Source organism: Neurospora tetraspora (assembly GCF_033439725.1).
Source record: "Neurospora tetraspora strain CBS 560.94 chromosome Unknown B0H65scaffold_14, whole genome shotgun sequence".
In the NCBI taxonomy this organism is placed as follows: domain Eukaryota; kingdom Fungi; phylum Ascomycota; class Sordariomycetes; order Sordariales; family Sordariaceae; genus Neurospora; species Neurospora tetraspora.
In genome coordinates this window covers 1-22,452 of record NW_026944396.1, presented here as the reverse complement: position 1 = coordinate 22,452, position 22,452 = coordinate 1, and the positions used below count along the sequence as shown (strand labels likewise).

General features: G+C 53.2%; 11 protein-coding genes across 11 annotated transcripts; 6 read left to right on the top strand and 5 right to left on the bottom strand.

The window, feature by feature from the left end:
• The first annotated feature begins 279 nt into the window (after positions 1–279).
• On the top strand, positions 280–3,112 carry B0H65DRAFT_481948 (GTP-binding protein 1). The gene is made up of 3 exons (XM_062827650.1): positions 280–828; positions 863–2,315; positions 2,435–3,112. Exons 1-3 carry the CDS (start codon positions 760–762, stop codon positions 2,788–2,790), a joined length of 1,878 nt encoding a protein of 625 aa, XP_062676440.1. The 5' UTR covers positions 280–759; the 3' UTR covers positions 2,791–3,112.
• A 162-nt stretch (positions 3,113–3,274) lies between these two features.
• B0H65DRAFT_561839 (uncharacterized protein) lies at positions 3,275–4,348 on the bottom strand (the record flags this gene model as incomplete). Its single annotated transcript, XM_062830185.1, is given in 5 exon segments — positions 3,275–3,372; positions 3,413–3,641; positions 3,814–3,836; positions 3,853–3,907; positions 4,021–4,348. The coding sequence occupies 5 exon segments, from the start codon at positions 4,141–4,143 to the stop codon at positions 3,275–3,277; spliced, it is 528 nt and encodes a 175-aa protein (XP_062676439.1). The 5' UTR covers positions 4,144–4,348.
• Positions 4,349–4,989: 641 nt separating this feature from the next.
• On the top strand, positions 4,990–7,605 carry B0H65DRAFT_481944 (uncharacterized protein). Its single transcript, XM_062827649.1, has 2 exons — positions 4,990–6,430; positions 6,459–7,605. The coding sequence occupies exons 1-2, from the start codon at positions 5,161–5,163 to the stop codon at positions 7,427–7,429; spliced, it is 2,241 nt and encodes a 746-aa protein (XP_062676438.1). The 5' UTR covers positions 4,990–5,160; the 3' UTR covers positions 7,430–7,605.
• Positions 7,606–9,166, bottom strand: B0H65DRAFT_481942 (putative deacetylase LmbE-like domain-containing protein). Its single transcript, XM_062827648.1, has 2 exons — positions 8,601–9,166; positions 7,606–8,533 (listed from the first exon to the last, which is right to left on the bottom strand). The coding sequence occupies exons 1-2, from the start codon at positions 8,821–8,823 to the stop codon at positions 7,794–7,796; spliced, it is 963 nt and encodes a 320-aa protein (XP_062676437.1). The 5' UTR covers positions 8,824–9,166; the 3' UTR covers positions 7,606–7,793.
• Positions 9,167–9,667: 501 nt separating this feature from the next.
• B0H65DRAFT_84548 (uncharacterized protein) lies at positions 9,668–10,581 on the top strand. Its single transcript, XM_062831478.1, has 2 exons — positions 9,668–10,140; positions 10,195–10,581. Exons 1-2 carry the CDS (start codon positions 9,768–9,770, stop codon positions 10,494–10,496), a joined length of 675 nt encoding a protein of 224 aa, XP_062676436.1. The 5' UTR covers positions 9,668–9,767; the 3' UTR covers positions 10,497–10,581.
• A 611-nt stretch (positions 10,582–11,192) lies between these two features.
• B0H65DRAFT_84550 (uncharacterized protein) lies at positions 11,193–12,488 on the top strand. Its single transcript, XM_062831479.1, has 2 exons — positions 11,193–11,596; positions 11,650–12,488. Exons 1-2 carry the CDS (start codon positions 11,529–11,531, stop codon positions 12,449–12,451), a joined length of 870 nt encoding a protein of 289 aa, XP_062676435.1. The 5' UTR covers positions 11,193–11,528; the 3' UTR covers positions 12,452–12,488.
• Positions 12,489–12,933: 445 nt separating this feature from the next.
• Positions 12,934–14,679, top strand: B0H65DRAFT_481938 (uncharacterized protein). Its single transcript, XM_062827647.1, has one exon. The coding sequence runs from the start codon at positions 13,098–13,100 to the stop codon at positions 14,328–14,330; it is 1,233 nt and encodes a 410-aa protein (XP_062676434.1). The 5' UTR covers positions 12,934–13,097; the 3' UTR covers positions 14,331–14,679.
• B0H65DRAFT_504214 (uncharacterized protein) lies at positions 14,680–16,632 on the bottom strand. Its single transcript, XM_062827892.1, has 2 exons — positions 16,338–16,632; positions 14,680–16,139 (listed from the first exon to the last, which is right to left on the bottom strand). Exons 1-2 carry the CDS (start codon positions 16,350–16,352, stop codon positions 14,745–14,747), a joined length of 1,410 nt encoding a protein of 469 aa, XP_062676433.1. The 5' UTR covers positions 16,353–16,632; the 3' UTR covers positions 14,680–14,744.
• Positions 16,633–16,827: 195 nt separating this feature from the next.
• On the top strand, positions 16,828–17,236 carry B0H65DRAFT_535022 (uncharacterized protein; the record flags this gene model as incomplete). Its single annotated transcript, XM_062829022.1, has 2 exons — positions 16,828–16,936; positions 17,037–17,236. 2 exons carry the CDS (start codon positions 16,828–16,830, stop codon positions 17,234–17,236), a joined length of 309 nt encoding a protein of 102 aa, XP_062676432.1.
• A 98-nt stretch (positions 17,237–17,334) lies between these two features.
• Positions 17,335–19,422, bottom strand: B0H65DRAFT_481933 (uncharacterized protein). The gene is made up of 2 exons (XM_062827646.1): positions 18,691–19,422; positions 17,335–18,667 (listed from the first exon to the last, which is right to left on the bottom strand). The coding sequence occupies exons 1-2, from the start codon at positions 19,209–19,211 to the stop codon at positions 17,473–17,475; spliced, it is 1,716 nt and encodes a 571-aa protein (XP_062676431.1). The 5' UTR covers positions 19,212–19,422; the 3' UTR covers positions 17,335–17,472.
• A 1,103-nt stretch (positions 19,423–20,525) lies between these two features.
• Positions 20,526–21,953, bottom strand: B0H65DRAFT_481929 (uncharacterized protein). The gene is made up of 4 exons (XM_062827645.1): positions 21,829–21,953; positions 21,478–21,755; positions 20,680–21,446; positions 20,526–20,558 (listed from the first exon to the last, which is right to left on the bottom strand). The coding sequence occupies exons 2-3, from the start codon at positions 21,693–21,695 to the stop codon at positions 21,008–21,010; spliced, it is 657 nt and encodes a 218-aa protein (XP_062676430.1). The 5' UTR covers positions 21,696–21,755; positions 21,829–21,953; the 3' UTR covers positions 20,526–20,558; positions 20,680–21,007.
• Between the last annotated feature and the right edge of the window lie 499 nt (positions 21,954–22,452).

Genomic DNA, 22,452 nt, shown 5'->3' with positions numbered 1-22,452 from the left:
ATCGTCACACAAATCCGGGGTACATGAAGCCATCTCGAACCAGAGTTGGTATCTCGATGTTGAACTGCCGATTCAAAGATGCCTTGCCAAGAAACCAACGGCCAGGCAGCTCCAGGGCGTTTTCCAGTAGTGGAGCTTGCCGGATCTTGCCAGCCGGCACCCCAGCTCTCCAGGTCCCACCTTTCCGCTTCGAGGCGGGGATCTTATCGATAAGCGGCGCCTGCAGCTTCCCCCAGTTCGCCGCCGCGGTTAGTCACCCATCTGCTGTCATTCGGGCGACCGCATGCAACTGCTGTGCACCTTCCAACACTGCGGCATCAAAAGACTTTGATGACTCTTCAACCGCAACCCTGACGCGCAGATGCAATACTACAGCTTCCGTTCGACTCAGCCGGCGAGAAGAACATCACCGAAACTTCCCTTCTTCACCTTCTAGTCACAGACTCCTCTTCAAGGCATACAAGAAGGCACACTCTCCAGCCTTTGCCATTATCCATACTCCATTCTTTTCTTGCATCAGAGTTTAGTTTTGCATCAACTACTTGTTCATCGTCTGACGAAAAATACCGTCTCATCGTTGCCTCTACCTCCACATCCGTACCAATATACAATACCTTTCGTCCCAACTCTTCCGGCCCAATGATTCTTAGGATATATAGTTTACTTGTGATCTTTTAAACATTGGTGTTTTTGACCCCTCTTATCACTCACCTCCCGACCGCAGCGATCTCCAGACCAGGAAACACAGAACAAGCAGCCATGGCATCAAAACAGGCACCGCACGAACGACGAAAAGGCGAAGCTGCCCTTGGCGACTTTGCCGAGTACGTCGAGAGACAGCAAGCATTGCGTTCCGAACAAGGCTGCCCAGAGCCAGAGTGCGACAACAAACGCCCCCGAAGTCGAACATCATGCCGAGCTCGACGACATCCTCGACAGTCTCAACCTCTCCGAGCCCGGTCCGCGAATAAGACTGCGCGACCTCCTCCTGTCCGCGGCGGATGATGACGCCTCCCTCCAGAAACTCGTCGACATCGTTGGCGAGCGATTAGACGAAGGCCACGGCGAGTCCGTCTTCGACATCGGCTTCGAGAACCACGGCGAGAGCATGAAGTTGACCAAAGAAGATTGGGAGGTGGCATACAAGAGGTTATCGCAGGCCGCAGCCAAGATTGATGCCGACTGCCAGCTGCTATTAACCAAGAACTTGGGCGGCGACCTCGACGGTACCCCGACACGCGATGGCGACGTGAGCGGCAAGGTGATGATCCGTCGACGCCCGTCCGCAGCCGAGGAGGTCATCGAAACACGAATAGCAGTCGTGGGCAACGTCGACGCCGGCAAGTCCTCGATGCTGGGTGTTCTGGTCAAAGGCGACTTGGACGACGGGCGCGGTCGCGCACGCGTGAACCTTTTCAGACACAAGCACGAGATCGAGACCGGACGCACTTCGTCTGTCGGCATGGAAATCATGGGCTTCGATTCGCACGGGCAGACCGTTCTCTCCGACACTCCCGGACGTAAGCTCTCGTGGGAAGAAATCGGCAAGCGCAGTGCCAAAGTAATCACCTTCACCGATCTTGCGGGGCATGAACGGTATCTGAGGACCACAGTCTTCGGCTTGTTATCATCGTCGCCGAACTACTGCCTCCTAATGGTAGCGGCCAACAACGGACTAATAGGCATGTCCAAAGAGCACCTCGGCATAGCATTAGCGCTAAACGTGCCGATAATGGTGGTCATCACCAAGATCGACATCTGCCCGCCCAACATCTTGGAACAGACCATTACCCAGATCACCCGCATCTTGAAGTCCCCTGGCGCAAGGAAGATCCCCATCTTCATCAAGAGCCGCGAGGAATGCATCAACACCGCCACGCAGTTCGTCTCCCAGCGCATCTGCCCCATCTTCCAAGTCAGCAACGTAACAGGCGAGAACTTGGACTTGGTCCGCTCGTTCCTCAACATCTTACCGCACCACGGACGGTACGACGCTGACGCGCCGTTCGAGTTCCATGTCAACGACACTTTCAGCGTTCCCCACGTTGGTACAGTCGTCTCGGGGATCGTTAAGTCGGGGGTCATCCATGCGGGCGATGAGGTTCACCTGGGGCCGGATGGCTTGGGTAAGTTCACGACCACGGCGATCAGGTCGATTGAGCGGAAGAGGATAGGCGTCCCGGCGGCGAGCGCGGGACAGTCGGCGAGCTTTGCGTTGAAGAGGGTCAAGAGGAAGGATGTTCGTAAGGGAATGGTGGTGCTCTCGAAGACTGAAAGTGGGCCGCCGAAAGTGTATCGGGAGTTCATTGCTGAAGGTACACACCCAACCCTCCCCCTTTTCCTCCTTTTCCTCTGCCCCTTTTGTCCTTTTCCTCATTTCTTTCTTCCTCGCTCTCTTTCTTTCCCTTCTCTGCTTCCGACTAACAACCCCCAGTCCTAATCCTCTCCCACGCAACCACCATCAAAACTAAATACCAAGCCATGCTCCACGTCGGCCCCGTCTCCCAGACCTGCGCCATCATCGACGTCGACCGTCCGTTCATCCGAACCGGTGACCGGGCCACCGTCGCGTTCCGGTTCGTCCAGAGACCCGAGTACCTAGTCCCGGGAGACAGACTTCTCTTCAGAGAGGGCAGAACCAAGGGGTTGGGCATCGTCAAGAGTCTCGGGTATGATCCCGAACGGCCGTTGGGTGGGGTTAATGTGGGCGAGGGGGGTGATAAGGTGGCTGCGGGCGTCGAAGATGCTAAGAATGAGGGTGCCGGTAACGAGGTGAAGGTTGGTGCTTAATGGCCTGACGCCTGATGTTGGGGCATAACGTGGTGCTAGTTTGGGGTTGGGCATATGATGTTGTGATGACCCAAGTTGGCGTTCGTGTTGCTGTTCTTTCTTTTCCGCATGGCATCGTCTCATTGTTTTGATATCTCATATACGGAGCAGCGCACTTAGCGCGCAGTACAGGATTATTGTTTGATTATCTGCGGGTTTTCGAGTATCAGTATGGTCCACGTGGTTTTTTGTAATGTATCCCAGGTGGAAGATAAATGACTTACGGGTATTGGCATGACAAACACCAAAATGGAAAGACGGGAACCCTTAAGCATCGTACTGAGTTCCTTGTCAGAGTGATTTTTTTCAGCCTCGTCAAAACGAAGTCCTGCCTGACTATCAATGCTCCATGGCCGGGAATAACAATGGTATATCTGTGCCGTGATCTATCTTTCGGCTCCAATGACAAACGATGAACATGATGTGATGATGGTGATAGCCACGTCTAAAAGCCACCTCTCTCCTCGTTTCCCTCTCCTTCCCTCCTCCTAAAGCTCGGGTTTCCTTCGTAAGCGCCCCTCTCGACCTTGAGGTAGCCACCACCTAGGCTAACAACCCATGTCCAACTCCCACTGAGACCAACCCTCAGCTGCTGACTGCCCAGAACCCTCCGTCTGCCCCTTCCTTTTCCCTTTCCCACTCTCCTCCTCCTCCTTATCTACCCCTTCCCAAAACTGCGCCTCGTCCGCCACCTGCGATAACTTCCACTTGCCGATGGGCAACCGGTCCTGGCCAAGCGGGCCGGCGAAGGGTTTGATGCCGTAGCGGTGGCGGAAGTCGTGCTCGTCAACTGGTACCTTCGCATACACGACCTCTTCTCAAGAACGGGTATAGGGCGAGATGAGCACGACGGAGTCGCCGCGGACGAAAAGCATTTCGGATTTGCGGGAGATGGTCTACGCAGTGTTAGTATGTTGATGTGTCAAGGGAGATGAGGGGGTGGTTGAAGGAAGAAGGGGGCAAGGGGTGAGAAGGAGGGCTGACCTTCAAATCATCCTCCTCGGTATCTTCATCATCGACGACGTAAAATGGTCTCTTCGACTTCACCGAGGACTAGGTTGCAGTGGGAGTCGTAGGCCTACGTCACAATATCTCAGTTAGCAATGAGTGCCGCTCATGGTGGGTGAAGGTGGGTGGCATGGGAAAGGGTGACGACTGAAAAGGGGACATGTAAACATGAAGTGGACTTACGTGCAGACGGCCCTTGAGCTCCCGATCACCTCTCAGCTTGACGCAGACAACCTCATCAAGCAAAAGGCGGACGAGGTCCATGGGCTCGGAAACGGAGCCGGCATCTTCTACTGCGTCGGCCATTTTGTGTGATGTGTATTAAAAAGCCCCAAAACGAATAACGAGTGAAGGAAGAAAATGAAGTTTTGTCGTTGTGTTCCTGTTGTTGATGGACCTGCCCTGGAACGATGATGAGCGCCAGTGACGGCGTGGGGGTTTGCCTGCCCGATTGCAAGCGCTGCGGTTGAGGTCAGTGCCAGCTGGTCGCATGCCAAGAGCAAGGTGACGCACTGACCGCTCTCGGTGAGAACTTGACCGACCTTAAACGCTTATGCCAGAGCTTCGACTAGGCAAGGTCTTGGCAGGAACCGTCGCTCAAAGTGACGGAAACCATGCACACATACGGTAGAATCCATACGCACATACGATAACCCACCTCTTCAGAGTGTAAGCTGTTATCAATAACCACCAAGTTTTGTACTCACCTTACGAAATCTCTATTGTCTTTATAGTGTTATTCGAAGTTGGAAATTCGGCCATTTGTCAACCTTTAGCTGATGGCTGGTATTCCACTTAGAGGTATTACCCTACTATAAATACTAGGGAGGGTATTAAAAATTATGTTATATAAGGCCTAGAGGTCCTACCTTACCCTATTATATCTTTGTACAAGCAAAAACTACCTACCAAATAATCTTCATTTCTATGGGTAGTAATGAAGAAGTTGCTTATACCGCGTTGCTGGTACAAATAAATTCCGTGAGCCATTTATTATTGATTGATAGGGAGTGTGAACTTGAAGCTCTCGTCGCGGGACTTGAGAAGGTTCGTGGTCAGGACTCCGGATTGGCTGTACACCCTTAAAAAGTGGGTTTACCGTATGTGCGTATGGATTCTACCGTATGTGTGCATGGATTTCGTCAAAGTGACAGGCCTTCCCCGGATTTGCAGGCATCGCGAGATCCATCGCACTTCTCCTCTTTTAGTTAGCGGGGTTGACTTACACCTCAAAGACGACGAGACGGAAGACGAGCTTCAATTGCAGACGAGAGATGCCAATGGTATTGGTATAATACGCAGGCGACACCAACTCCCCAACCAATGGCTCCCCTCCTCTCCTGTCGCGGGGTTCGAATCCCTCCAAAGTCTCGACGAACCTCCGCCGTCAAGCTCCAGAAGCTCTCCCATTCTACGACCCAACAAGCAAAACCCATCTCAGCAATCCCATACCCAGGCAACTTTGCCCACCATGGCTTTGGTCACCAGCTTGACGAGCCCAGACAGCCCCTCGAACAAGACGAGCTCCTCCTCCTCCGAACCCTTCTCGCGAGACCCGTCGCCAAGAAACCTCGTCCCGCAAAACGATCGCCATGGATTGACGGCTTCACCAGCGCCTTCAGACAACCTCACAAGATGCTCGCCTACTTCAAGGAGAACAAACTCGAAATCCTACAACTTCCCCCAACAGCCTTCAGCGAGCTTCTCCGCTCCGTCGACCCAATCGAAGCCATTCGAAAAGACAAAGACCCGCTAGGAGATATCTGGGTCGACCCAGCCATGGCCGACTGGTCACCGCTGGGAGTTCTGGTCAATAATTATGGCGCCAGAAAGAGAAACACCGACCTTTACCCGCTCGTCCACGAAGCCGCCTTCCGTCGATTCCGCGCCGGCTCCCCTCTTCTCTTGTCCGACTACAAGGTCTTGCTACGATACGCCGGATCGATTTCGGACCCCCTCCTAGCCCGCAAGATCTGGTTCCACATGAACGTCTCCGAAAAGATGTGGGAGCGCCAGACGGACCTGTATGCCGAATTCCTCAAGGCCCGGTTCTTGACGGAACCGTTGTACACCCAAAATAACCGGCACGACTTCCGCGTCAAGCCTGTAAACCTGTTTCCCGAGAAGCGGTTCCTGCCGTACTTTACGCCTGACAACCTCTCCCAGCTGAGGCAGATGAACTTTGACGAGACCAACAAGCGGCTGGACAGATTTGGGCAGAACCCCGGGGCAGAGCACAAGGTGGAATACTTGATGAGGATGTTACGGCGGAGTTCGCCCGTTGATCTCGTCTTCGGCACCGCCAGAAACCGGTTACATCTGCTCTCAGAAGAGTTCATCTGCGCCGCGCTCATAGCCTACGCTAGAACAGGTGTGATGGAAGACGTCCAGTCAGTCCTCTACTTTAACTACAAGATCGACGTCTCTGGCTCCATCGAAACCGGCGATTTGAGCATCACCGGCGGACGGCGGGACTTCCTCCCCGGTTCACCAATGGCGCCCACCACCCGTCTTTTACAAACCATTGCCACCTGTTATGGGTCAAACGGCATGATCGCCATGGCGTGCAAGATGCTCGACCACGTTTTCTGCGGTGTACCGCCTCCCGATTCCCTCGTCAGTCTGGTTCGAACTACTAGAATGGGCCTACATCCACACCTCTCCGCGCGCAGCAAAAGAGTGGAAGATCGTTAGCATCCCCGGTCGCCGCTTACACCGCAACGCAGTCCAACTAATCTGGGACACCATGACCTCACCCCCTTACAACGCCACCCCCGGCTTCCCTCAGTACAAAATTTACGTCGAGTGGCTGATCAAGAACAACAAGATCGAGCGCGCCATGCAAATAATGCTGGACCTCGAACCTCTCTACCGCAAACGAGTGGAGGAGTTACAATCCCTTTACCCCTTCCACGCTCTTGATCAAGCAGCATTCAACCACTCCCCAGCGTACGATACCATCCTCTGGGAGAGAACCCTACTCAGAAAGGACTACATAGTCCACACCTTTGCCAAATGGTTCTCCCTCCTCTTCAAGAGAATCAAATCCCCCGTCCACCTCCCCGGTCCCAAACCACCCAAGATCTTCCCCTCCCACGACATAAGCACCAGATTAATCCCCCAACTCATCCACGCTTTCCAAGGCCTTCTGCCCGATACGATCCACTACGAGATCCCCACCGGTGTGATCCGTTTCAAGCGTGGCGTTGGAGCCGCGCAAGGGTTTAGAGCGGAAAAGAGGTGGACGGAAGTCAAAAAGGCGGCGGTGGTGAGTATGGATTTGAGGCCGGAGACTGCGAGGGGATTCAACAGACTTCGAGAATATAGTTTGGACCTCAAGGGGGAGCAGTTGCAGAGGGCGGCGGGGGAGACTGTGGAGACGCTTAAGCCGAGGGCGGTGAAGAGAGAGGGGCTGGAGGAGTTGGTTGAGGAGATACTGGGGATGGATGAGATGGCACGGGGAGAGAGGGAAGAGGGACAGTTGGAGGTCGATGTAATAGACCAGGCTAGACGAAGGGGGAGGACTGTGGAGGAAGAGGTGAAGAGGGCGGAGAGAAAGAGGGCGGAGAAGGTGTTGAGGTTGTTGACGTAGAGGTGTTGAGGTTGGACAGGTTGTGGTTGTGGATGGTAAGGGTACACGTACTGGTTGCGGTGCTGGGATTTCCTTTTCGGAGGCGGGCTTGAGGGATATGAACGATTGTGTTGACGACTTTATGACTATAAGTACTTGACGAGATATAGATACCCGACCAGCGAACGCATTGCGCTGGCGTTGCCTGAGCTTCATTGCAATTATTCTTTTCCAAACTGCCAACGCCATGATGCTTTTCCATATGAGCTCCAAGATGCTATCCCGCTTAACTATGCTAGTCACATCGGCCGTAACGTATGTTTCCAATCTTTCTGCCCAGGCAAAAACCCATCTCCTCTTTCTCCATGTCACTCATTGGGCCCCTTCAGTCTTTCGCTGTAGCTGGCGCAACATCCTCCCTAACCAGACTGTTGACATACATATACCTACTCAACCCAATCCACCCATACCTGAACCAGCGCATCTGGCTCACATGTGCCTTTGTCATCGCCGCCCACGCTTTGTCCACACTTGCCCACCCCTCCCCAGGGACGAGGTTATTCATAAACACCAATGCGCCCGGCCTTTCCTGCTTATCCTTCTTCGTAATGCCCGCTGACCATGCCCACTCCAGCAGGGTAGGAAGGGCGTCAACAATCCCGCTGTACTTGCGGGCAAGGCCGAGCGTGGGGAGGGTATATATATCCACCTGCCCTTGTCCCTTTCCCTTTTCCTTGCTTCCAGCCGTAGCAGCCAACAACTGGCTAACAAACAACCTAGCGCCGTGATAGAGGGAAATATGATTCGGATGTCCCGAGATTCCGTGCTTATCAAAAGTGATGATGGTGTCGATCGTAGGCTTGACCTCCTCCCCCTTTTTATTTTCTTTGTTCTTCCCCGACGATCGCAAACTGGCGGAAGCAGGGTTGGTGGTCTCGTTAAGTCCGGGAGCAAAGGCCGAGGCTAGCAAGTGGGAGATGCGCTCGGGGTCCCAGTGAGTGGTCATGCTATCGGGGAAGAATGGCGAGTCGATTACGAAGACGTCGGAGGGGGAGCGGAGGCCGAGGAGCGTGCCGGATTTGGCGAGTTCGCGCTTGCGGGTTGGGCCGAGGCCTTCTGCGTCGCCTGTTGTTTGGGGTGTACGTCAGCAGTGGAGAACGAAGAAAGGAGATGCGAACGGGCAACAACATACCACTACTCAAACACAAAATCTTGACATGGTTCCCCGTCTCTGGCCTCGTAAGCGCCAGCACCGTCGGCGCAAAGAACATGGCCTCATCGTCCGGATGGGCAATCAGCAGGCATATCCGCTTGTTGCGCAGGACGGGGAACCGCGTGGCGACGATGGAGACGGTGTAGATGTAGAGCGAGGGGATCACCACGGCGGCGAGGCCGAGGGCTGTTAGCCAGTTCATAGCGGCGCTGGCTGTTGTTAGGGTTAGAGGATGGTCGGGACAAGTTGTGGTAGCGTCATGGACGCGGTGGTGGACTGGTGGTCCCCTGAAGCTTGCGGCAGGACGGGAGCTTGGGCGCTGGTGTGGAGGCGGGGATGTGAGGCAGGGATGTGTTATCTTATCGCGGTCGGGCCCGCTTGGAGGATGGGCGGATTGTGGGGGAGTGGAGGCCGAGGCTACAGGTACCTTGAGGGCCTCCTACTATGGAGAAGACATTGTCCTTGTGGACGTCTACGAGAAGGCAGAAACCAAACACGAGGTTGGGATTGAATTTCCCCGCCTCTATCAGCGGCGGAACGGCAAGGGCCGACGGGAGGTGTGGTGGGATGGAAGACAAGGAGGGAGGGAATGTCTCGCACGAGGGTCACAAGGTTCCATGTTCAACTGGGCACCTCTTGTACAACAACATGCAAGGGAGTCCAAGAGGAGCCTCTACCAGTGAGGAGTTCTCGATAGTGCAAGCACCACTCTTATCACCTGTAGCCTCTTCGGATGCGGGCAACCGAGTCGTGTTGAGGCTGTAGAACCCCGGAGGAAGAGGAACATTTCCAGAGCCTTGCACAAGAAAAGGTACCGTACTTGGTTGCCTACTTTCTTGCAACACCAATATAGGATCTACACAATCGGATAATAGACACAAATGGCCAAGAACTCGGTGGATGATGGCCGAGAAGTTGACATATGTGGTTGATATAGCATCTTGAAGAAAAGTCAAGTGTCAAGTTGAGGGGGTTAGGGTACGGGGACAAGTGGGGCCATTGCGGGAGCTAGCGGCCGACCCACTGAAAGCTCCCCTAACTCACGTCTTCGATTCCATCGTCATCATTCCATTCCTTCCATGCCATTGTCCCCAGAGCCGCAATAATTCTTCTTCGTCCTTCGTATCGCCAGACACAAACACCACAATGGGCCGAAAACGCGCCGATTCCCCGTCCAACATCAAGTTCCAGCAGCCCGACCGCAGCGGACCCAAGGAAAAGACCCTGCTAGAATTGGCCGAGGAAAGGGGGCTCTTCGCACAAGCGCAAAAGAAACAGGAGGAAAACGACAAGTACTCTAAAACCAAGATCAAAAAGATTCCGATAAAGCCAGAGAACCCTAACGACCATGACAACGAACCACTGTCCCCCGGAGCCGAGCGCTTCCTCGACACCACCCTCTACACCATGAGCCTGACCATGCTGCACTTCACCTTGGACGTCCTTGTCCAGAACCAATATTCCGCCGATCGCATCGTGTGGCCCAAGGTTTGGATGAGAGCATTCCAGGCCTTGTTTGGTATGTCAATACGAGCCTAGGGTTAATATTACCCACTGACGTCTTCCTGCCCAGTCTTCGGCTTCCTCATCTACACCCTCCACGCTCACTCTTCGAACCCGACCATCCTCCCCGGCCTACCTGCCCGCTTCCAAAACCATCTCCGACAGGTCATCTTCCTAATCATGAGCGTGACCTCGGGATGCTACCTGATCCACATCACAAACACATACGGATACCTGGCCGTCATGAAGCAAGCGCCACCCGTGGGTTGTCTGTGGGTGTGGTCCGTCATTGAACTCCAGCTTCCGTGGGCTGTCCTCAGCCTGGCAGTTGCAGGCACATATCTAAAAGTCAGAGGTTATGACATCAAGTGAGATGGTCTGGTGGTCAGCACGGAGGAACCTGGTTCTGAAAGCCAAGCAAACCCAGAGGGGGTTGAGGACTGGTGGCGCCCGTGTCGCGTTACGCAAACGGTTTTATTATTACAGCACTCTATCCACGAGGCAGACGCCAAAGACGCCACAAGTAACCATTGCGTATCAAAATGGTTGGACAGAGTCCGCTTTCTTCACTGATAGCAGACGACCACAAAAAAAGGCGACGACACGGCAACCATGCAGCAACACAACAGGTTCGGGCGTTAACATTCCCTGCAAAAAGCGTTGTCGTTGTTTACATTGCTATGCATTTGCTTATCAAACCCCTGCCTATTCACTGCTCAATGGTAGTCTGACCTGTCGCGGCGGTGTAGCAAATGCACCTTTTGCAAACTTCTTCAATATGACCCGAACACGTCGACCATTGGCGTGTCTTCCCGGTCCACCATGTCAGATATCGTTGGACCGTATATGCGAGGCTAGGAGGATGAGCGCTGCAATGCAAATCCATTATCCACTGTTTACACAGCGTCCCGTGGTTGCGAGGGGTCGTACTGCCAATTGCAAGGCTGAGAAGGATGCTCAACCGGTCTGAGACGGCCCCCAAGGGATGAGACTCTGACGTTCAAATCACACCCACCAAGCACACCCAAGAAATACAAAAAGGGCGCTATCAGCAGCTATAGGAGGCGCTTTGGGCATCATTCCGGACGATCATCTGAAGTTGACTTGTGAGGCTTGTCTCGGCGTTCGGACTACTTGTTCTGGCAATTTGAAGTGGGAGAGCGGCGCCGCGGATATGTTTGCCTGCTTACAAGAAGACTGTAGTTGATGTATCGTAGTTGTATATAAGTCCAGTCGGTCTCTGTGCCCGTTCGAAATAGAGTCCGGTTACTTTTCCTGGTACGAGTCCTTTCATTATCTGCTGTCTTTTGCTACGTTCTGCTACAATCTTTGAGTGTACCGACTCAGTCTTCCTCACTAAAACACTACTCGTCGGACAAGAAATTATCCATCTCGAGAGCCACAATGCGCTGGTCAACTTTTCTGCCCGTCGGGGCTCTCGTGGCCCTAGGACGTGCGATCCCAACTCCATCGTAAGACCGTCGTCCCTGAAAATGCAAATATCACATCTGACACCGATCAACAGTAAAAGGCTTCCCACCCGGGACTTGTATCCAAACAACTACGGTCCAAACAACAACTATCCCAACGACTACTACCCCAACCAGGACACCTCGTCCTCCTCGGGCTCCTCCCCATACCTCCGCCGAGCAGTGCCCACCGGCCTCATAATCAACCACTGCACAACCCCCGGCATCGTCGCCCTCACCTTCGACGACGGCCCCTACATCTACACCACCCAACTCCTCGACAAACTGGCCTCCTTCTCGCCCCCAATCCACGCCACCTTCTTCGTCAACGGCGCCAACTGGGTCTCCGCCATCGACGACGAATCCACCCCTTACCCAGGCATCCTCCGTCGCATGCTAAGCGAAGGCCACCAAATCGCCAGCCACACTTGGTCCCATCTTGACCTAACGACCGCCAGCACAGCGCAGCGCGTCGAGCAGGTGACCAAGCTCGAGGACGTCTTGCTGAGGGTAGTCCGCGTCAAACCGAAATATATCCGGCCGCCCTACGCCACTTGCGAGAACGGATGTCTGGAGGATCTCGAGGGGATGGGATACCATGTCGTTAATTTCGATTTGGATACCAAGGATTATGAGAATGATAGTGAAAGTGGGATTCAGGTGAGCGTGAACAAGTTTAATAGTGAGCTGGGGAGCAATCCGGCGACGGACTCGGCGATTGTGTTGAGTCATGATGTTCATCGGTGGACGGTGGAGAGGTTGGTGGATGAGATGGTGGGGACGGTTAGAGCGAGGGGATTTAGGACGGGGACGGTGGGGGAGTGTTTGGGGGATCCGGAGAGTGGGTGGTATGCTTAAGGGAGGTTGGGTTGGATACCTAAGGTATGTTGTAGAGGGATTTGGGGGTTTGGATGTGTTTATGTGCTATGATTTATGCTTGTGTGGGCTTGGGGAGGCCATGGTGTTGAGAATACCCCTTCACTTTCAACGTTTGGATTTTGCCTACTATCTTGCTTGGAAACTCTGGGTCTTGGTTAAGTGAAGGTCGCTGGAGGTGTATATAGGTATTTGGAGGTTCTTGACGATTCTCAGGCACCTTTTGTGTCGCTAGCGAATAACCCCGACTGGAAGAATGGATGTTCAGTGCCTCGAATGAAACCCATGATGTCTGTTTCACAGGATGTCTAACAAATTACATGCAAGGTACCCGTTCTACCGTCCTCGGGCCGTCCCACCAGTTCGTTTCCAAGAACTCCGGGAACGGGGGAATGGGGAACGCGGAACTTCCAGCATCACCAATGTAAGTCGTGATCTCCAAGCCCCACATTTCCCCGTCCAGCGTCATCGACTTTTAACACCACATCAACACTCGCTTTTCACTCCGATTTCTCACCACTTTGCGATTTCATTTCGAACACATCTTTTGCATCATTAGAGTATATCTTGAATACAAACCAGATCGAAGTCGTATTTTTCATTTCACCCCCCCAGTCATAACCGCCCAATGAAACTGCAAGACATCTCCCTCACCCTCCCCCACAAACCCTCAGCCACTCTGCGCATCTCCGCCCTCTTCCCCGGGACATCCTCCCCGGACTTCGCAGACTCCCCAGACATCGCAGCTTTACCACCCTCATCAACCCTCCTCGTCTTCCTCAACGGCCTCATCCTCCCTCGCTCCTCCTGGTCCGAGGCCATCTCCCGCTTCCTTCGCATCCGCAACAAGCAGCGACGGTCTTCTACTTCGTCCAATGCTTCGTCATCTTCTCCCTCCAATACTGGACCCAAAGCAGGAACCGGGACTGTGTCTAAAAACGGTAACGGCAACAACGCATCTGCGGCGGTAGGAGAGACATGTGAAAATGGGATACTACCCGAAATCCCCAACATCCTAGCCTACGACCGCTTCGGCCAAGGCGCCTCCTCCCCCGACCCATCCGATCCCGATCCGGCCGTAGACGACACTCCCTACGGCCACACACCAGAGGACGTAGTCGACGACTTCCACCAGTTGCTGCTCCTAGTCTCTCGCCAATTCCTGTCTCGGCGGGATCTGAAAGAGCTGGACGTGGTGATAGTAGCGAATAGCATAGGCTGCCCCCTCGCGCGGCTCTACAACGCTCGCTACTACCCTGATGTGCGGGTAGTCGGGTACCTCTTCCTCGATTCAATGATGGCCAATTCAGACTTTGTCTCCGTGTTTCCCGATCCGGATGCGCCTGGGTTTGATCCCGGAAAAGATTTGAAGGAGGGGGTGGATGAGGAAGGGCTGAGATGGACGAGGAGGATGTTTAGGGACAAGTTTCATCCGAGGGTGGGGAATCCTGAGAGGTTGGATAGGAGGGGGTTGAGGGGGTTGTTGCCTTGGGCTGATAGACCGAAGCTTAGGTTGCCTGGGGAGGGTGAAGGGAGTGAGGATGATGGGAGGGATGGGGATGATGGGAAGAAGCAGGATAAAGCGAAGAAGGAAAGTACCAGAACGACGACGAAACGAATCACCAGACTGAGGGTGATAGTCATCGGTCACGATTGGGACGTCTTTGCTGAGCATAACGAAAAGGTCTGTTCCTTCTCCTTCCCATTCCCCTTCCCCTCCCATTGTCCAAACTACCTACCACCTTCTACCCGCCAAACAGTTCTTCTCACACCATCACCCCCCTCCACATTTACAGGGCCCAATGTCCATCCCCAAAGCTGTCATCAACGGGTACATGAACCCAGCCTGGCAGCGGTATAACGAGGGGTTGACCCGTCTAGCGACGGTTGACAGTGACAGTGACAGTGACGAGAATGTGGTTCCGGTCAAGATTGCGAAGGGTTGTGGGCATTTCATCCAGAAGGACGATCCGGAATTGGTGGCGAGGGAGGGGAATTCGTTGTTGAGGGGTCTTGGGTTATAAAAGGTGGGTTTGGATGGCGTTTGGGGTGAAGGATTGGGCGGAATGCTGACTGTTAGAGGTGATGCTCGGGATGCACGGGAAGTGCTATGGATAGAAAGCAGCGATCCGCGATCATGATTCAAGGCTCAAAGCTGGCCGAAATGGACCCGTGGTATACAAGACACCTCATCTACTCCCTTCCTGCCTCCTCCCTCAGCCCATCTTCATGATTCCCATGCCCCCTCAGCCCTTTCACGCGCGTAGGAAGGCACCTAAAACGGCCAATCCATAACCGTCCTCTCCTCATTCCTCTTCGTCACCTGCACCTCATCGCCCACACTAATCCACACTTCCCGCTCCATGTCCTCTTCTCGCTCCTCCTCCCCTTCCTCCATGTCCTGCTCCTCCCCGTCCTCATCAACAGCCGTCTCCCCCACAAACCCATACCGTCCAAACACAGGACTCCACTTCATCCCCGGATCTACTCTCCGATCCTTCATCAGCTTCTTGAGTACAGTCCCCATCTCCCCTTTGGCCGTCTTGCCCGTGTCATAGTCGACGTTTAGACTGGTGCAGCGGGCGCAGTTGCCTGTGAGGTGGAGTTTGGTTTTCGTTTTCTTGATCCTCGTGGTAGTCCCGTTCGCTTCTGTTGCTGGTGAAGACTTCGCGGAAGAAGTAACGACAAGTTCACCCCAGTAATCCTCTGCCCAAGCTTCCTCCCCTTTACCGTCTAGGACGAGGTTAGGGCGCATTTTATACATTGGGACCTGAGGGTGTGTGGATTCGGTAGATTCGGTGGATTCGGTCGTTTCAGGGGCGAGGCGGGCGGAGACGTTAGAGAGGGAAGATTCTGAGGTGATCAGCAAAGGCGCCACGTCGGTAAACGTAATCCACGGCTTCGGTTGTTGTTCCTCTTCTTCGCGTTCTGCTTGGATGGCGACGAACCCAGGAACGGAGATCGGGACGGTGGGGAACCAGGAGGTTAAACTCGCTAGGCTGGAGAGCCATCCCCCTCCTCCTCCGGACTTTTGCTGCGGATGTTGTTGCTGCTGCTGCTGGGGGGTCAATTTTCCGGACTGACGCCGCGAGCTAGCGTGTGAGTGTGAGTGCGCTCCCGATGCTGTCGTCGGCGGTAGCAAACTCGTCCCCAAAATCTGCCTTTTCCCATCCCCAAGATAAACAAAAACAACCTCAAACCCAAACCGCTCCGAAAACCACCGATCATACTCCTCCCCGACCTTGTAGCACGTCGTCGGGCTCCCATGCAAATCCACCTCTACCTTCTCCAGCTCCTCAATCCTCGGCGGCGGATCGAGCTCAACGGTAATCGTCTCCGCTTCCAGCCTCTTTAGCTTTTCCCTCTCTGCCTGCTCCTGCTCCAGCTCCTCTCCACCTTCACTGCCCCCGGTGGGCAGAGACGGAGCGTGCCATTTCACGAGAACCTCCTTCTGGCTGTCTTCGCGCGAGAGGATGGTCTGTTCGAAGAGGGCGCATTGCGGGTAGGAAGAGAGTTGCATCTTCTTCAACTCGGTGGACATGGAGCTGCCGTCGGCTTTGGTTTTGACGTGGTAGAGCATGAAGGTGCGGTCATATTTGATGCCTTGGGGGGTGAGTTGGGCGTGTTGGAGGGGGATGGGGCGGAGGGCTTTTATGGGGTAGACGTAGAGCTGAGGGCAAGAAGAGGTGTTAGCACTGGTGCCGTGGTGATGAGAGTTGTGTTGGTGGCGTGGAGTGTGGATAGAGGGTGCGGACGGAAATGGAAGAGAGGATAAAGAGTGCCTGGTGTTTTGACTTTTGAGGGTGGGCATGAGGGTAACGGAGAGAGAGGCGCGGGGATAGTGAGGGGAGGGGAGGGAGGGACATACCTGTGTGATCTTCATGGCTGCGGTTTTCACTTGTCTGCTTGCTGTCTTTGGGTGTCAAAGTGTGAGAAAGTGAATACGATAAAGGGCGCGCGAGTGGTTATCACTTTGACCCCAGGCCGGTTGGTTATGAAAGAAAGATGTTTGCCTCATACAAGTTCAGCTGGGTGAGTTTATGCCCTGTGCTGTCGAACTTCTCGGCGTCGGTAGATAATTGTTAGCGCTCCCGGTCCAGCCCCGGGAAAGAGGAGTCAGGGTGCTCTTGAAATTACCTGTTCTGGTTTAGCGTGTACGATCGTTCCACAGCGAAAGGGCGCGCCCAGGGACGCTAATGCACATGGAAAGCACATCAGACGAATGGGGTCTAGCCGCTGTGGAGACTGGGGAGTCAGTTCCCTGGGCGTTTTATCCCCATCATTGTTTGCCATGGACGACGTCTCTTGAGCTCGTGTTTCATCAGTCATCATCACCACCCGATCTGCAACAAAAAGGCATGGAAAAGGCAGGATTTGTCAATATCACAGTCAAGGAGTTCTACATCCCCGTGGGTATTTGGCACAAGGATAAGGAGCTGGCCGAAAAGGGCCTCTGGTGGAAGGTTTGTAGGGATGGAGATCGATCTTAAAGGTAAGTCCACGGATTAACCGAAGCTACCTCTACAGATAAATTCATATTGAAGGCGTTGCTGAGAGATTGGATAAGCTTATGCTAGAGGTAACTCGTTGTTAGGATACCTCAACTACATCTTCAATGTTGTCATGGGGTGGACCCCCGAGGAGACTGCGGTCTACGCCAAGCATCTTCGCAAGGAGCTGAACAATCCTAACATCCACGCCTACTTTAAGGGGCGTACTGTTTACGACCGGAAGCCGCAGCCGGGTGAGGTACCTGAACCTAACTAATTGCGGGGGGGAACTTCGGGGAAAGACGGTCATGAAGATTATGGGGTATTTTCAATGTTACACTTGCTGGATGTTCTCTCCCGTGTTGGGCACCGAAACTGACTACGACACTTCCCTGTAATTGAAGACTACAAGCACAAAAGAAGCCCAAAACTTGAAAAGTAGGTATATGATCATATTGGTATTCACTATTCTCCTAAAAGGGGTCCGTGATATTGCTGCAATTACAGGGGGTGTTACTCGTTTGGAAACATTTTTGCCCAGTCGGAATGGGGGTTTTTACTGTACAGCCAAATGCCAGACTCCGAAGCCGGTATTTTGGCCCTCAGCTCCTCTGATGAACATATATGGAGTTCCCAGTTGGAATCCCACTCAGCCAAATTGGTCTGGTCGGGAGTTCCGTAGACATTGTCCGTGTCAGTATGGCCGCTTTGCCCCGGTATGCTAATCTCACTGGGCAACCAGCAGCTAGTGGGCTCCTTGTCGAGTCTCGCCGCATTCCAGCACCAGTCGTGAGCAGGAAGTCCGTACACCTCCTTAAGGGCCTTGACGTCCAATCCAAGCTCAGAAGCACGACGCTCGAGATAGTCGACAAAGTGGTTGCGAACGCTAGCATCGTGGCATAGCGAAGCCTGTTCATACAGCTGTCTGGACGGCTTGGGTGCCAACTTGTCCCACAACTCCTTGTAGTTGCCGGCAATGCAGGCCATGGCTACTTGAAGGTGCATATCCGGACGACGTTTGGCGAGGACTGCCAGCGTTTCCTCGGCAGGAATAAGGGGCCACCATATCATTCCAGGTATCTCGTGAAACTCCTTTTCTGGATGTGGATCTGTTTCGGTGATGTGCGACAAGTCATTGACCATGATGAAGCGTGCGAGAGTGGCCGCTCGGATATCAAAATCCCACTCCTCCCGTGCCTGAAGCGACCACCACTTGGCGAAGGTAGTGTTGTGGTATATGCCGCGAAGGACGGCTCCATGCTCTTGCTCGACCATATGGGGCCGACGCAAGCGAAGATAGCGGTCCAGGTTCCCTTCATAAGCCGCCATAACGATCAACGGATCTTTGATGATGGTGGGCAGATGCAAGGGCAGAGGCGTATAAAGCAGTCCGACGTGTTCTGCAGGCAGCGTTCCTTGTGACGGGAAGGACGATGCGTGTGTCGAGGCCTCGGCAACGTGGCCGTCCTCGTCGATGTCGAAAGAGCCGACATCCGGGACAAGCCCGCTATCATCATCCATGTCCTCCGGGGCGACTGTCCCATTCAGTGTTGATCGGACGGCGGTATCTCCGTTCATAAAGGCCGGTGACCGTGGGTTTTTGTGGTGGACAGACCTGGTGTAATCGTCCAAAACGGCGTAGCAAACTGGTTGTTTCATGATGTGCTCAAAGATGGCCTTGGATCCCGCTTTTGCCGCCGAGTTATCTCTAGCCTCTTCAGCGATAGAGACATCGGAAGGATGTCAAGTTCATGATACAATCCGTCATATCCCGCCACAGCGCATGCCCGACCAACGGTATATGCCATGTCGGGATAGCGCTTTGCCAAACGTCGGTATGTCTCTTCTCTGGCAGTGTCGGGGTGCCAGAAACAGTAGGGCTTGACATCATCCGTCGCCATATCCGGGACCTCGTTGCTCATGATAAGCCGGGCATTGCGTGCCCTAGCATAGCGTTTGTCCGCAGAGGTCTCGCAAAGCTTCACAACTGCTTCAGACCTGGCAAATGCATCGTTGTGTCGTATGCCATGGATGGTGCAAAGGTCGAGCCCGCGTGTGAAGCAACTGGGAAGACGCTCCCCGCGTATTGCAGCGCGAGACTCATGGTCGTCGGGGTAAGGTTTGTTGACGGATGGCGACTCGCCGCTTTTCCATCTGTCATAGCGGTCAAATAGTGACATTTGGCGCGAAAATAAGCCGGAGAAGGCCTTTCGTGGGGCAGACTTCCCGGTGTATCTCAAGAAAATGGACATTGATGTGTTTGGTGTGAGGAAGGAAGGGGGCAGCCCGACGGGAGAAGTTTAATAGAAACTGGCTCGCCGAACGATGGTAAGAAAAACCGAACACGGACAATTCAATGTCGCTCATTGTGGTTGGGAAAGACCGCAGAATATATACACCCATGGTGTGATGTACTGGCCGTGGTAAGGTAGGTACCTTATGTTCGGTTTATTCTTACGACCATCGCTCACCCATCCTCCCAACTTATCTGTTATAGGTAGGTAGTACCTGTGTCGGTACTTCTGCCCCTGTAGGTATCTTTATTGTCTACCCGATCCTACCTGTACATACCTCACACAGTAGTGTATGTACCTAGCCGCTTGCAATCCCTGCGTCGATCCGGCGTAGGTGTTCCGGAGGTACACCTAACAGCACAACCCTGTCCCGTCTGGCAGGCTGCTCCTGTTCAGGTTTTAACATGCACGTGGAAGTCCCATTGATGCGTACATCGCGCTTCCGAAGTCGCTATTCCAACCACCTCGCTACTCTACAGCTACCTCTATCTTACCCCTAGGCGCACCGAACAACGCCCGGCCATCCATGTCCCGATACTTCTTCTAAGTTGCCATGATACATGTACATGCCCGATTTTCTCGGGATAGGTTCCCCTCCAGTCCTTGGCAATACCAGCCTAGCTCAGCAATACTTACACGCTCCTTCGGGACAGTAAACCCGACTGCAAATGAACTCACACATATCAACATAATATGCATAGTCCGAGTTGGTAGGGCTCTGGTTGTCTCCAGTTGGGTTGGTGCCGCAACTGCTACCGCGCGGAACGGGTGCAAATACAGGCAGAATCGAGGCAGTGGTCGTAATCACAGCTGTAGGAACAAAGTCCTATGAGATTTGCCCGAGACCTCATCAGCCGTGGTACCACCTTGTGGGGGAAAAAGAAAGTTAGCATGGATTTCTCGCTGTGAGGTGCTGCCTGTGGCCAGTAATAACATACCTGTGCAGTGCATAGTGGAGGAGGGCAATGCAGTGGAAGTAGTTATTTTGCTTGAGTCAGTGATCAGTGACGACGATGATGTCGAGCAGCTGAAGACGCAGCCGTACTAGACCAGAGATGGCGGAGGAGGAAGAGGTCGTGAGGTCATTGAAGATGGGTCCGACGGTGTCGAGGTAAAAAAGAAGAGAAGAAGAAGAAGAAGAAGAAGAAAGAGAAGAAGAAGAAGAAAGAAGAAGAAGAAGAAAGAAGAGAAGAAGAAAAGAAGAAGAGAGAAGAAAGAAGAAGAAAGAAGAAAGAAGAAAAGAAGAAGAAGAAGACGAAGAAGAGAAGAAAGAGAAGAAGAAGAAGAAGAAGAAGACGAAGAAGAGAAGAAAAGAAGGAAGAAGAGAAAGAAGAAGAAGAGAAGAAAGAAGAGAGAAGAAGAAGAAAGAAAGAAGAAGAAGAAGAAAGAAGAAAGAGAAGAAGAAGAAAAGAAGAAGAAGAAGAAGAGAAGAAGAAGAAGAAGAGAAGAAGAAGAAGAAAGAAGAAGAAGAAGAAGAAGAAGTGGCCTGGGTCGTCCCCCACTGGGGTCGAAGACAAGCAAGCTCTACCACTGGCTGGACCGAACCAGCATACCCAGAATTGTACCCAAACACAGTAGCAACAATGTAGGTTCTGTTGGATGCAGCATAATACGATGTCTGGTTGTTTGGGTCGTTGAAATTGGTGCCAACCATCCACGATAAACGTCCGACTTCATCCACCGCGAAACTTCTGGCTGCATCATCATCGTCGAGATCGGACGCCTCGCAACCTGTGAAGAATTAGACGTCACCCTCAATTCATGCCCACTCGTATTTGAAGATTGCACTTACCCAGAACATCTGCTGTAACCCTTCCCAGCGTGGTTTGGCAGCTTTCCGTGATGGTGTCAAGGGCCCATCCGCTGCACATGGTACCGCTCTCGGGATCGCTCTTGAATGCTCCCCAGTTCTGAGTCAAGCTGGCTTTCAAGTCTTTCTGACATTGGCTGGGCAGAAAGGAACAGTCGTGCGCAATATCCGATGTTGGGTCAGGCAGCGTGCTGATGTAATAGTGTTGACAGACATACCACGAGGAATGCATGCTCTTGGGGAGGCCATTTTCCTTCCTCATGGAAGGTGGAATGCCGAAATTGAGAGCTGCCACGTTGGTTGTGACATTCTCGTCCGTCACAGCGGGCGGGAAACGCACCTCGTCCGCTATCCGCAAATGGGCAGTGAAGCCTGATAGGGGACTCCCGGGGTACGGCTTTGTCCAGTCCAGACCGGGTGAAACTGGCAATGTCCGAGCGGTTGGGGCTTGCAAAGGCGGCTTGTAATGTGGACCACGACATCTGGACGACATTGTACGCGGCGGCAAGATATTGTGTATTGTCAAAGTAAATATAAGAAATGTCAGTTGTTGCCTTGGCGAGGTGGCCATGACCAAAGAGCAGTAGCGCCAGTGACAGAGCGCCAGAGCTGATGGCAAACTTGACGGGCATGATGAGGAACAGCCAAGTGGCTCTGAGGTCTGGTAATTGGGATGTTTAGTGGAGGAATGTCTTGAGGTTGGGAGTCAGTCAACATGGCGACACTTTGGTTTTAAAGGGGGCATGGCCATCCCAAAAGACTGACCGATACAGTTGGTCCCGAGGCGCTTCGGGTCGCAACGCTATCTATCCTACACGTACACTAGGTTTGGATCCAGGGACCCGGGCACGACATCACATCAGTTCAGGTTGACTGTAACAGCAGAAGCAGGAACATTTTTTTCAATAGGGATTTGGATCAAACAGGAAGGTGGGCTACTTATACTAGCATAGTGGCACGAGTGGGTAACATGGAAGACATCCCATAGGTACTACGCAAGGTAGCATCAAAAACCAACAAGGCTTGTCGGCCCGCAAAGGGTTGTTGGTTCCTGAAAAGCGCTTTGTCAACCTTGGTCGAGCCCGACTTTTGAAGATTGCAGTCACAAAATCCTACACTCTGATCAATGTCACCTGCCCCTGGTAACCTGCCCCTGGTAACCTTCCTCATGGGAAATCGGCAAAATGGCCCCCTTCTAGACAGGCAACAGTCATCTCCGGGTTCGTGCCTAATGGTCAAATGGTCCTCAGGTACCTCAGCTCGCTCAGGTACCTACATGTACCTCTACCTAGAGGTAGTGTAGTTTTCTGGTTCCTATCATCAACAGTCGGAATTTGGTGAGGATTGGAAAACTGATATTGCCGTGACGAGAACTTTGAAGGGACAGGT

Bases quoted from the DNA above. Each gene is read 5' to 3' on its own strand.
- B0H65DRAFT_84548 (XM_062831478.1), top strand. From the start codon at position 9,768: ATGGGCCGAAAACGCGCCGATTCCCCGTCCAACATCAAGTTCCAGCAG. The intron at 10,141-10,194 runs GTATGTCAATAC...CTTCCTGCCCAG, and splicing joins AGCATTCCAGGCCTTGTTTG to TCTTCGGCTTCCTCATCTAC.
- B0H65DRAFT_481944 (XM_062827649.1), top strand. From the start codon at position 5,161: ATGGCTCCCCTCCTCTCCTGTCGCGGGGTTCGAATCCCTCCAAAGTCT. The intron at 6,431-6,458 runs GTGTACCGCCTC...TTCCCTCGTCAG, and splicing joins GCTCGACCACGTTTTCTGCG to TCTGGTTCGAACTACTAGAA.
- B0H65DRAFT_481929 (XM_062827645.1), bottom strand. From the start codon at position 21,695: ATGCCCGTCAAGTTTGCCATCAGCTCTGGCGCTCTGTCACTGGCGCTA. The intron at 21,447-21,477 runs GTCTGGACTGGA...GTACCCCGGGAG, and splicing joins GACATTGCCAGTTTCACCCG to TCCCCTATCAGGCTTCACTG.
- B0H65DRAFT_481938 (XM_062827647.1), top strand. From the start codon at position 13,098: ATGAAACTGCAAGACATCTCCCTCACCCTCCCCCACAAACCCTCAGCC.
- B0H65DRAFT_481942 (XM_062827648.1), bottom strand. From the start codon at position 8,823: ATGAACTGGCTAACAGCCCTCGGCCTCGCCGCCGTGGTGATCCCCTCG. The intron at 8,534-8,600 runs GTATGTTGTTGC...CCCAAACAACAG, and splicing joins GATTTTGTGTTTGAGTAGTG to GCGACGCAGAAGGCCTCGGC.
- B0H65DRAFT_481948 (XM_062827650.1), top strand. From the start codon at position 760: ATGGCATCAAAACAGGCACCGCACGAACGACGAAAAGGCGAAGCTGCC. The intron at 829-862 runs GTCGAGAGACAG...GTTCCGAACAAG, and splicing joins TTGGCGACTTTGCCGAGTAC to GCTGCCCAGAGCCAGAGTGC. The intron at 2,316-2,434 runs GTACACACCCAA...AACAACCCCCAG, and splicing joins TCGGGAGTTCATTGCTGAAG to TCCTAATCCTCTCCCACGCA.
- B0H65DRAFT_481933 (XM_062827646.1), bottom strand. From the start codon at position 19,211: ATGTCCATTTTCTTGAGATACACCGGGAAGTCTGCCCCACGAAAGGCC.
- B0H65DRAFT_84550 (XM_062831479.1), top strand. From the start codon at position 11,529: ATGCGCTGGTCAACTTTTCTGCCCGTCGGGGCTCTCGTGGCCCTAGGA. The intron at 11,597-11,649 runs GTAAGACCGTCG...ACCGATCAACAG, and splicing joins CGTGCGATCCCAACTCCATC to TAAAAGGCTTCCCACCCGGG.